The 11,916-nt window shown below is 49.1% G+C and overlaps 1 protein-coding gene across 4 annotated transcripts in view; it reads right to left on the bottom strand.

Annotated features, from left to right (window-relative positions):
- RIMBP2 (RIMS binding protein 2) overlaps positions 1 to 11,916 on the bottom strand; it is a 92,490-nt gene that overhangs the window by 32,390 nt on the left and 48,184 nt on the right. For all 4 annotated transcript variants that reach the window (XM_086856456.1, XM_086856460.1, XM_086856459.1 and 1 more), the window contains exons 4-6: positions 9,846 to 9,968; positions 6,279 to 6,383; positions 2,940 to 2,990 (exon numbers count right to left, since the gene is read on the bottom strand). In XM_086856456.1, coding sequence (XP_086712582.1) covers positions 2,940 to 2,990; positions 6,279 to 6,380 — 153 coding nt within the window. In that variant the 5' untranslated portion in view covers positions 6,381 to 6,383; positions 9,846 to 9,968. The remainder of the gene's footprint in view (positions 1 to 2,939; positions 2,991 to 6,278; positions 6,384 to 9,845; positions 9,969 to 11,916) is intronic.

Raw genomic sequence — 11,916 nt, 5'->3', positions numbered from 1 at the left:
AAGCTGAGGCTGCCTTAAAAGTATTTTTGAAGAAGTATTAATATTAACTTAAAAAAACATCTCTATTGCAGTAAATGCCTTTACTGCTGTGTTTTTAGTAGGGTGGTGAGTTAGAAGTGAGCACAAAGCTCATTTTATAAAGAAAATTTGCCATGAGAGCCATGATTGAGCTACCAGGAGTCATCCCCATGCTCATCCCTGTTCCCTGACTCCAGGCATGTGCAGCCAGCCCCAGCTCACTGCAGAAAATCTACAGATTTGTGTCTGACTCTGCAGAGCCACGTGTGCTCACAGCCCCAGAATTGTGAATTTTCCCCCTGTGCTGTGGCTCCTGCCATTTAACCTGTGCTCACAGCCCCAGAATTGTGAATTTTCCCCCCGTGCCCAGGCTCCTGGTGCTGGAGCTGCCCTGGCAGGGGCTCAGGATGTTCCAGCTGTGCCACAGCTGGGCAGGCTCTGAGCTGGATCTGAGCTGGATCCGAGCTGGATCTGAGCTGGATCTGAGTTGGATCTGAGCTGGATCCGAGCTGGATCCGAGCTGGATCTGAGTTGGATCTGAGCTGGATCTGAGCTGGATCCGAGCTGGATCTGAGCTGGATCTGAGCTGGATCCGAGCTGGATCTGAGCTGGATCCGAGCTGGATCCGAGCTGGATCCGAGCTGGATCCGAGCTGGATCCGAGCTGGATCCGAGCTGGATTTGAGCTGGATCCGAGCTGGATCTGAGCTGGATCTGAGCTGGATCCGAGCTGGATCCGAGCTGGATCCGAGCTGGATCCGAGCTGGATCTGAGCTGGATCCGAGCTGGATCTGAGCTGGATCCGAGCTGGATCTGAGCTGGATCTGAGCTGGATCCGAGCTGGATCTGAGCTGGATCTGAGCTGGATCCGAGCTGGATCTGAGCTGGATCTGAGTTGGATCTGAGCTGGATCCGAGCTGGATCTGAGCTGGATCTGAGCTGGATCCGAGCTGGATCCGAGCTGGATCCGAGCTGGATCCGAGCTGGATCCGAGCTGGATCTGAGCTGGATCTGAGCTGGATCTGAGCTGGATCCGAGCTGGATCTGAGCTGGATCCGAGCTGGATCTGAGCTGGATCTGAGCTGGATCTGAGCTGGATCTGAGCTGGATCTGAGCTGGATCTGAGCTGGATCCGAGCTGGATCTGAGCTGGATCCGAGCTGGATGTGCCGAGCTCCCAGCGCCCCAGAACCGAGGCAGGCTCCATCCGTGCCAGCCAGCCACTGTGCACACAGGACAGGTGAGTGATGAGCAGCTTTCCAGGTGGACAGGTGTGAATTCAGAGCCCTGGGGAGCCCCTTGTGCTGGGCTGGTGCCCCTCCCTTGCAGCAGCCGGGTGAAAACGTCACGGAAAACATGAAACCTCTGCTTGGCAAAGGAACAATCTGAATTCACACCAAACCCACACAGCCAGAAAGGTACAACCTGCAGGGAACTACCAAACCATTCCTACTGGGCATGCTCGTGAGGAATTGACTTTGAAAACCAGGATTTGAGTTCCCATTAAACCATGCCAAGGTTAATTTCTCGTAGCAAATCGTCCTGGTTTTGGTGATTTGGTAGCAGGCCGATGATGAAGCATGCTCGCAGAACAATGGTTCCAGCACAAATCCCATGCAAGCTCAGGCAGGGCTCTCGTGCTCAAGGGAGAGGTGCAGGACTCAGGACAGGGAGAGGAGAATTTATGCCCTAAAATACCTGCATGCTGTCCAAGGTGTTCTGGATGAAGTGCAAAGCAATAAATCCCAAACAAGACACAGTAAACAAAGAGATGTGAAACAAACAAAGAAACAAAAGCAGTTTTGAATACTTTCTTTACATTACAAAGCAAAGTCCATTAGAACAGCTCCACGTGTGAAAACATGCATTAGCACAAAGCACAGAAACCAACACTGCTGCTGATCCCAAACTGCAAAAGGCACATTAAACAAAATGCTAAAACATAATGTGCTCGTGGCAAGAAAAAGCAAAAGCTTTGGAAATCTTGTTGGGGTGATGCAAATCAGAGGCTGCAGACACATCAGCTAAATAAGAATTGTGCTCAGCTTGAGGGGGGTGAATAATCTCTTGCCTGTCTTGTTTGTATTTTCCTGTATCGTATTCTTTCCACCAGGCATTAAATCATAACTTCAGCTTACAGTCTGGGAGCTAAACTAACTTAATATATATGATGATAATGACAGCCTATGAGTAAAACACATTCTGTGGGAATATTAACTTTTACAGATAATAATAAACAAATACTTTAATTTTTGGGGTTTTTTTAAAGTGGATCAATGCACCAGAAAAAAAAACAAACACCTTTCACCAAGGCATGGCCAGCAAATACATACAGAAATACTGTGGGAAGGTAGAAAGACTGGGAATCACCTTTAGATAAAAGCAAATTCTAAATGAAATATTGACAATGCACTTGCTATTACCAATCCATATTTTTACACATCCTTTAGGATACGTACATTAACACTTAAAACAATTTAATGCCTTTTCCTCAGGGAGAAAAATGAAGTGTCCTCTTTCCAGCACACCCTTTGAAGGCTTTTGAAGTAAATTCTCAATTCTTTCATTAAGTTTACAATTTCTGGTTCTTTAACATGTTGCTTTATGATTATTAGACAGTATTTAATTAGGAACCCTGGGTAGGCAATTGGTATTTCCAGCCTAATAAATTAAAATTCTCATCATTAATCACTCCCTTTAATAGTATTTTACAAAAAATGGTACCAAAAGAGAAACATACATCACTTCCCACAGCTCAGCTCAATGCACTCCTAACTGCACCATAAATCTTAAAGGATGCAATTATATCAGAAGAGAAAGAAAGCCCCTCTTTGCCTCCCTGAAATGCTCCCAGGTGTAAATGATCCTGCTCAGAGGGGATTCTACATCCCTGAACAAGCCCAGGGAACACAGAGGGTCTTACCTCTAGCAACTGAACTGCTCCTTCATGTTCCTTCTTAGCTTCAACCTGAGCCTTGTTTGGGAGGAAAAGGAGAAAGGGAAAAAGGGAGAAGGAGGAAGGAGAATTGGTTAGTCATGCCGGGTATAACATGCTGCAAGCACACAAAGCTGTCCCCAGAGCCGCTTGCCATCCAGCAGGGGTGGCTGTGCCAGCTCTGCCCGGCTCTCCCTGCCTGCAAATCCAGTTTATTTTGGGAGCCTGAGTCTCTGCGAGGCTCCAGAGCGGAGCTGGAGCATCACAATCACGCTCAGCACGCTGCTACTCCAGCTCAGAGCTCCTGGAACCCTCCAAATTCCAGCCAAAATGGACCTGGACCCTGACCCTGCAGCCCAGCCTCACTCCTGCCTGTACTCACAGTAACTCTGCCTGTACTCACAGTAACTCTGTACTCACCAGTAACTCTGCCTGTACTCACAGTAACTCTGCCTGTACTCACAGTAACTCTGTACTCACCAGTAACTCTGCCTGTACTCAGCAGTAACTCTGTGCTCAGCAGTAACTCTGCCTGTACTCACAGTAACTCTGCCTGTACTCACAGTAACTCTGCCTGTACTCAGCAGTAACTCTGCCTGTACTCAGCAGTAACTCTGTACTCAGCAGTAACTCTGCCTGTACTCAGCAGTAACTCTGTACTCAGCAGTAACTCTGTACTCAGCAGTAACTCTGCCTGTACTCACCAGTAACTCTGTACTCACAGTAACTCTGCCTGTACTCACAGTAACTCTGCCTGTACTCAGCAGTAACTCTGCCTGTACTCAGCAGTAACTCTGTACTCAGCAGTAACTCTGCCTGTACTCAGCAGTAACTCTGTACTCAGCAGTAACTCTGCCTGTACTCACCAGTAACTCTGTACTCAGCAGTAACTCTGTACTCAGCAGTAACTCTGCCTGTATTCAGCAGTAACTCTGTACTCAGCAGTAACTCTGCCTGTACTCACCAGTAACTCTGTACTCAGCAGTAACTCTGCCTGTACTCAGCAGTAACTCTGTACTCAGCAGTAACTCTGTACTCAGCAGTAACTCTGCCTGTACTCAGCAGTAACTCTGTACTCAGCAGTAACTCTGCCTGTACTCAGCAGTAACTCTGCCTGTACTCAGCAGTAACTCTGTACTCACCAGTAACTCTGTACTCAGCAGTAACTCTGCCTGTACTCAGCAGTAACTCTGCCTGTACTCAGCAGTAACTCTGCCTGTACTCAGGGCAGGAGGTGCTGGCCCCTGCAGCACCAGCCCACACGTGACAGACAGCAGGTAGTAGAAAGCCTTGAGTCATCCATCACAACAAGTTTAATAAAAGCTCCCCAGAGCCTGAGCTCTGGGTAAATGATGACAGGAGCTGCATCAAGAGCTATCTCTCCTCGACATCCAGCTGCCTGCTATTAGGGTTTTCTTAAAGGAAAAGATCATCTGAGACCCCATCAGCACAAAACCTCCATGGACAATATTGTGTTCTTCCTTCTAGCCTGAACAATCTGATCAGTCTGTGCATATATTAAAGAGAAAATGAGCTTTCATTTCTATTCCAAACGTGACAATGCAGGGGCTGCAGCAGTGACTGGCTGTGCTCTGAAGGACACATTTTGGGGCTTCAGCAGCAGCTCTACAACATCCCCAGATGTGCTGTGAAATGCCATCCTGTCACTGCCCACACCTGCTACTTCCCTTTGGAAATACTTCTTTGAGTGAAGATGACTCCAATAAAAAAAAAGGGAAAAAAGAATTTAACAGACAAGTACAGGGCCCATTGGGAGGCAGCACATTTAAACATCCTGCTTGAACTGGCAGTGCCGTGTTACAGCTCCTGAGCTAACAGGTTTATTTAAAATATTTATCTGCTGAGCTTGTTGCAGGGGGTGAAATACCAAAGCCAGCACATGTCTGTCACATCAGCTCACACAGGGGCTGCAGGGAGAGGAGAACACAGATTTGTCTCCTGCTGCCAGTCCAAAGGAGGATTTATTAGAAGAATGTAATAAAAATTAGCAAGAAATGATTCCTTCCTTTGATTTCTTTTCTTTGCCAGGAAATCTAAGTCCAAAATTTATGAGGCAGTTCTAATAATAACAGCTGAATATAACTAGAAATGGCATTTTGCAGTGTGCCTAAGTATGCTTATTGAGAAAGACTAAAAGAAAATTAACTGGAAGATTTCATTTGGTCAACTACAGCTTTCTATTTCAAGCAACTATATTAGATACATCTTTTATTCTGCTGAGAAGGTCCCTCCAGTTCTCTACCAAATTACCATTAGCAGCATTATTTCTGTGTTTTAATCTAGTCCAGCAATTGGAAAAATCAACATTAGCACTGAGACAATTGCAGCTTTAAGTGACTCTGGCAAGACTGAAACTCAGCATCATGGTTTTTGTATTACAATGAATACTGAGAAATTGCAGCGTGAAAAAAAAAGTCTTAAAAGTGATTTGTGAATTAGAGAATGACCTTGGAAATGAGGTTTTTAAGCAACTGTTCAGTTTCTGTGCTGGGCTGATGCTGGCTGGACAGCAAACCCTTGCCACACAAAATGACATTCTTGAAAAGGAATATACCTGTGATGTGTCAGGACCTTGACAAGGTTCTTTAATCTAATTTACTGGAGAAAAGGTTAGGAAAAGACAGCAAGAATTGCATGTGTGGAAGAGGAGGCCAAGGAAAACCCCGATGTGTCAGTGAGAATGTTAACAGCACGCTGGAAATGGCAGAGACCTCGTATTTTGATGGTCAGGAAATTAAGGCCGGATTCCTTTGTGACATTTAAGAAATGCACAAGTATTACCAAACCAAACATGGGGAGAAGCAAGGGAAATGCCAAGGGAATCCACGAGACTGTGCCACTCTTACCCTTGTTGGGAAACAGAAAAGCTCAGGTACAGTGGGGCCAGGTTAATCCATGTTCTGTGGCAGGAACATTTATAAATCCTTTCACACAGGGAGCTCCTCCTGTTCCAGCTGCAGCAGTGCCAGGGAAGCAGCCAGGACAGGGAGCAGCCTGGCTGGGAATGCCTTCAGCCAGGAGAGCCATCCCACCATGTCCCTGCAGCTCCTGCTCCCACCTGCCTGTCCCTGTCCCCTGTACCTTCTGCAGAGCTCCATTCCTGTCCCTGTCCTGTCCCTGACCTGTCCCTGTCCTGTCCCTGTCCCCTGTACCTTCTGCAGAGCTCCATTCCTGTCCCTGTCCTGTCCCAGTCCTGTCCCTGTCCCCTGTACCTTCTGCAGAGCTCCATCCCTGTCCCATCCCTGTCCCATCCCACCCCAGTCCCATCCCATCCCATCCCATCCCACCCCACCCCAGTCCCAGTACCTTCTGCAGCAGCTCGATCTCCTGCTGTTTGGCGTTGAGGACAGCCAAGGCTTGCTCATGCTCCAGCTCCAGCTGTTGCCGCCGTTCCGCAGCCTCTCGCATGTGCTGTGCCAGGGGAGAACGGGGCACTCAGGGCTCTGCACGGCCCCAGCTCAGCCCCACGGGCTGCCACGGCCAGGGAGGCACGAGTTCCCTGCACACAAAGCTCCCTGGCAGCCCTGGGAGGCAGGAGGGGAGGCAGTGGGGTCAGGAGCTGCAGGAGTTCAGGCAAACTCAGGTGTTTGGACACCAGCCCTGGGGGGATCCGTGGCACGGGCCCTGGGGACACATGGGACAGCAGGACCCATTCCAGCCCCGTCTCAGTTCCTAGGGAACACTGTGCTGAAAAACTAAAGCCTGGAAAAAAATTGCCTTGACAATTCCCTAAGTGCCCCTTTATCCAGGACAGAGATTTGTTTTGCAGATGCTGACCCAAAAGGAACAGCTTACCCTGGCTGATCTCCGCCTGTTCTCTACACAAAGCGAGACAGAACAGAACCAGCACAGGTGCTTTGGACACAAGGGACTGCACAGGGCTCACAGCCACCCCCTGAAGTGTATTTGATGCTGATGAGCCACAGCAATACCAGACAGGCTCCAGGGAAGAGCACGAGCTGCACCATGTCAAGACACCCTTTGCAGATAGAAATCTTTTTCATTACAGGTTAATATTCCTCTCCCAGCATCACTGCAACTTCCAAACACCCTCTTAATAAACGGGAGTTAAGAAATATCTCTTTCTAGATTCTGATCTCTTCCCTGGTGGAGGTGGTATTAAAGATTTTTATTTTCCAAATGACACTATTCCCTTAATAGTCTGAGAGCAGAGGCACTCTGCCTTATCTGCAGCACCGAGTTATTACACACAAGCCCTTTAGAAATCAGCACCTGGGAAAACAAATGCATGGTGAAAATCGACAAGAACAGCCCAAAATATCTCTTATTGTCTACAAGAGAGAATTTTATCAGGCACATTTCTTAGCTGTAATGAGCTGTTATTACCTGCAGCACACAGGCACAGCCAGGCTGGCATCTCAGCCTGGACATGTTTGCAAAAGGAGCAGAAATTTCTCCATTTGGCCTCTGCTTGGGATTTATCCATTTCTTGTTTGATTATCAACAACAACAAGAAGATTTCCCACTTTGTCAGTTTTCACCCTCAGCTCTGGCTTGTTTTCCAGGAGTTTTGTGAGGATTTGGTGCTTGTCTGTAGACATTTCTGCACTGCACACTGTACAAAAGCTCACAGGGAATGTCTGTTCTCAGCATTTTATAACGACCAACAAGGATGGCTCTGATTCTCATCTCACCTGGATGAACATCACCCATTTTACCAGCTAGTCTTCCTCAAGGTTTAAATTATCAGGAAGAAAAAGTCTCATTTCCCTCTGTTGAGATTTAGTATCAGAGCTGATACAGCATATTTTGTTACTGTTGAGCTCTCACTACTTTACACAAGCTACTACAGAACATCTCTAGTCCTTTGAAAAGATCAATAAATAATTAATACTGTGAACATACAGTGAATCTATAAAATGTAATGAAGAAACAGATTGTGATCCACGATCTGTGATTTTCCCCAGCATTCAATTCCTGTGGCTCCTAAAACATCTATTTAACGAGGTGGAGTTTGCAGATTTAATGTTGAAAAGGCCACTTGGTGAGCTGTGTTACCCTGGCAGTGTCAGTATTGTCAGGACATTGTCACCACGCTCCTGGGGAAGCAGTGAGGATCTCTGCCCTCCCCTGCTCCACACCTGCCCCAAGCAGCTGTGCCAGCACCGCTGTCCCTGCACTCAGCTGCCAGGACAGGGCACAGAGGGGCTCCTGGGCAGCTCTGAGCTGCTGGGATCCCCCAGCACCTGGCCAGGAGGTGACAGTGACAATCCTGTCTGTGCTGCTGCTGTCCTCAGTGCCAGGCAGCTTAGAACTTCCCAACGTGTCAATTGGCATTTCCCTCCTGCACCACTTCCACAGCTCCAGTCACACTGCTCCAGCCCCAGGAGGCAAAGCCACAACTGAAAGAGCAGAAAAAATACAGCAGGGGCTCTCCACACCATCACAACTGTCCAGGAGTGCTCTGTCCCTCGAAGAGAGCAAGCAGAAATCGTCTCCTCAGTGGATCTGTCAGACCAAAGGCACCAAAACCCTGCTGGGCAGCAGAGAAGGAACAGGACACAGCCTGCACTCAGCAGATTTCCTTCAGACTGTGGAGTGAGAGCTGGGAGCTCAAACTGCTGCTGGAGGAGCCCTGGGGAGCCTCCTGACACGGTTCTTGTTTCCCCAGGGCACCAGGGACACTCAGCAGCCAGCCTGGCTCAGCTGCAGAGCCCCAGAGCCAGCTCCAGGTGAGCAGAGGGGAGCAGGACAGAGCCCCAGGGACAGAGCCCCAGGGACAGAGCAGGACAGAGCCCCAGGGACAGAGCCCCAGGGACAGAGCAGGACAGAGCCCCAGGGACAGAGCCCCAGGGACAGAGCAGGACAGAGCCCCAGGGACAGAGCCCCAGGGACAGAGCAGGACAGAGCCCCAGGACCCCAAGGACAGAGCCCCAGGGACAGAGCCCCAGGGACAGAGCCCCAGGACCCCAAGGACAGAGCCCCAGAGCCCCAGGACCCCAAGGACAGAGCAGTCCCTGCTCCCAGGGCTGGCTGAGGAGCAGAGTTAATCCCCACAGCATCAAAAGGCTCATCTGTGCTGGCAGATGGGAGAGCAGCAGCTCTCCAGGGGTGAATGCAAACTCTGCCTGCACACATCAGGAAATCAGAGCCCTTCTCCACTGCCAGCATCCTCAGAAGTCAGCTAATTCAGCACTTCTGCAGCTCCCCTTTTCTGCTCTGTCAATATATCCTGAATTTCTCAAAAGAGAAGCAGAACTCCTTTTCAGACAGGGAAACTAGGCTCAGCATTTCTCAGAACTGTTCTGCAATGGCTGGAAAGCTGCAAGCCATTTTTCCCGAGCACAGGAGGGCACACATGAGATCCACCACGAGCTGCCCCTGCTTGGGCACGGTGCTAGAAAGGAGCTGCAGGGTTTGGAGCCTGCTCCAGGGGCTCTGCCAGCTCACAAGGGCTCTGCTCGGGGGGGGAAAGGCACAGACATGAACAGCCAGGATCTCTGAATCCACATGAGAATCTTTTCTTTCAGCAAAGGAAATTTTTGCAGCAGTTCTGCAGCAGAACAGTGAGAGGTACAGAATGTAAAGGCCACAGTAATATTTTGCAGCCAGTTAGACTGGCAGACACAGCTCTCTAAAGCAAAATATCAGAGCAGTTTGTTCGTGTTCTCATTCTCTCTCTCTCTCATTTGGACATAAATAACTGCACAGTGCAAGGGAGGTGCAATTGCTATGAAGTGTCAGAGGTCTCTGAACGTCTCTGCTGGTCTGGGATCCCTGTCAGGACCTGCTGCTCCCATCTGATCATTGCACAGGTCTGGGCAGAGCTGATCAGGTCTGCAGGGATCCCGGACCAGGAGTCATGGACGAGCAGTGGAGGCAGCACTGATGGAATTTCGGGTTTATACACACCTTTAGGACCTGCTCTAGGTTCTCCAGCTTGGCTTGGAGCTGGTGTTTTCCCCTTACAGCCAAATCTCGTTCTTTGGTCACTCTGAGAAAGGTTTCTCGAAGATGGTCATAGTCTGATTTTACCTGGAAAACATAAAATGGGGTTATTGCCCAAACTGCAGTGAATGGAGGCAAACCCACACCTGGCACAAATATTTCTGCATGTTCAGATGAAGAGAGGAGAACTGGTGGAACTTTGGAAAGAGATGGATTAGACACAGGAACAACTGCAGGTATTTCACACAGATTTTTACATCTTTCATCCAGGGTCCCAATGCCCACCTAAATCAGTCAAAGCTTGGGAACACACCAATGGCTCTGATCATTTCTCTGCTTTCTCTTCTGGCAGATCAGCTTTGGAGCAAGGTTTTGGTTCTGAGTACTGGGAAGAACAGAATCAAATCTACCAAACTCCTCCTGATAATTGCTGTTGTACTAATTGAGTACTGTTATACTAATTAAACAGCTAATTACTGCTGTTACTTGCAGAAACACTGATATCTTTTAATATTTCTACAGGATATTCTCGCCAGGACTTCCTCCTCTGAAGATCTTGCATTGCATGGAATGCTGTGCCACACACATTTATATAACCCAGATGGCATCATAAAGCTTGATGAGACCAACATTTCCTTTTTCTTTTTTAGACAACATTTGCTCTTAAATGTGGCTTTAATGCTCTCTCCACGCAGAATGCTCAAGAACATATGGGACATCCATGAACCTGAATTACTCCCAGAGCATATCAAAACATCAACGTTCCCAGTGGCAAAAGCAGCTGACCTAAATAGAGAGCACCAGAAACAGCTCTGATCTCATGGCAGGAACAGGGAACGTTTTGATCTGTGATGCTCCTCTGTTCAATTCATCACCCAGTGCATTTTGCATCCTGGATCTTCACTCACTGTGCCCTCCTTGGGTCCATCTGAGGGCCAGGGGTCTGTGATGTGATGCACTTCCACAGAGAGCAGCTCCTGAGAACCAAACCCAGGGGCCAGCAGCTCCTGAAAACCAAACCCAGGGACCAGCAGCTCCTGAGAACCAAACCCAGCAGCTCCTGAGAACCAAACCCAGCAGCTCCTGAAAACCAAACCCAGCAGCTCCTGAGAACAAAACCCAGGGGCCAGCAGCTCCTGAGAACCAAACCCAGCAGCTCCTGAAAACACCAAACCCAGCAGCTCCTGAAAACCAAACCCAGCAGCTCCTGAGAACCAAACCCAGGGACCAGCAGCTCCTGAGAACCAAACCCAGCAGCTCCTGAGAACCAAACCCAGCAGCTCCTGAGAACCAAACCCAGCAGCTCCTGAGAACCAAACCCAACAGCTCCTGAGAACCAAACCCAGGGACCAGCAGCTCCAGAAAACCAAACCCAGGGACCAGCAGCTCCAGAAAACCAAACCCAGCAGCTCCTGAGAACCAAACCCAGGGACCAGCAGCTCCTGAGAACCAAACCCAGCAGCTCCAGAAAACCAAACCTAGCAGCTCCAGAAAACACCAAACCCAGCAGCTCCTGAAAACACCAAACCCAGCAGCTCCTGAAAACACCAAACCCAGCAGCTCCTGAAAACACCAAACCCAGCAGCTCCAGAAAACACCAAACCCAGCAGCTCCTGAAAACACCAAACCCAGCAGCTCCAGAAAACCAAACCCAGCAGCTCCTGAGAACCAAACCCAGCAGCTCTGTTCTTGGTGAGGAGCTCCACCAGGCTGATCACCAGCACAGCCCTTTGTTCCAGGGAGCTGCCAGCCCCTGACACAAGCAGCAGTGACCAGAAACAGCCCTGAGAAGGCACCATGGAGTGGTTCCCTGTGGAAATGCATTCTGAGTGCAGAATGCCCGTTGTCCTTTACATGGACACACGGACTCGTTTGCACCCCGATGGAAACGAGCCAGAGCCCAGCGCCACCAGGACACCAAATCCTCCACAGGAATGCACACCTGGATGTGATTCTGTTTCCCTTAGCAGAGCAGCAGCCCCACCTGAGCCAGGTTCAGTTTGAGGTTGATTTGCTGGGCTCCTGGGCCAGCCTG

The sequence above is a fragment of the Cyanistes caeruleus genome, chromosome 18, assembly GCF_971803275.1.
Source record: "Cyanistes caeruleus chromosome 18, bCyaCae1.hap1.1, whole genome shotgun sequence".
NCBI classification, from domain to species: Eukaryota; Metazoa; Chordata; class Aves; order Passeriformes; family Paridae; genus Cyanistes; species Cyanistes caeruleus.
The sequence above is the reverse complement of the archived record's forward strand: the minus strand, read 5'-3'. Positions and strand labels throughout refer to the sequence as shown.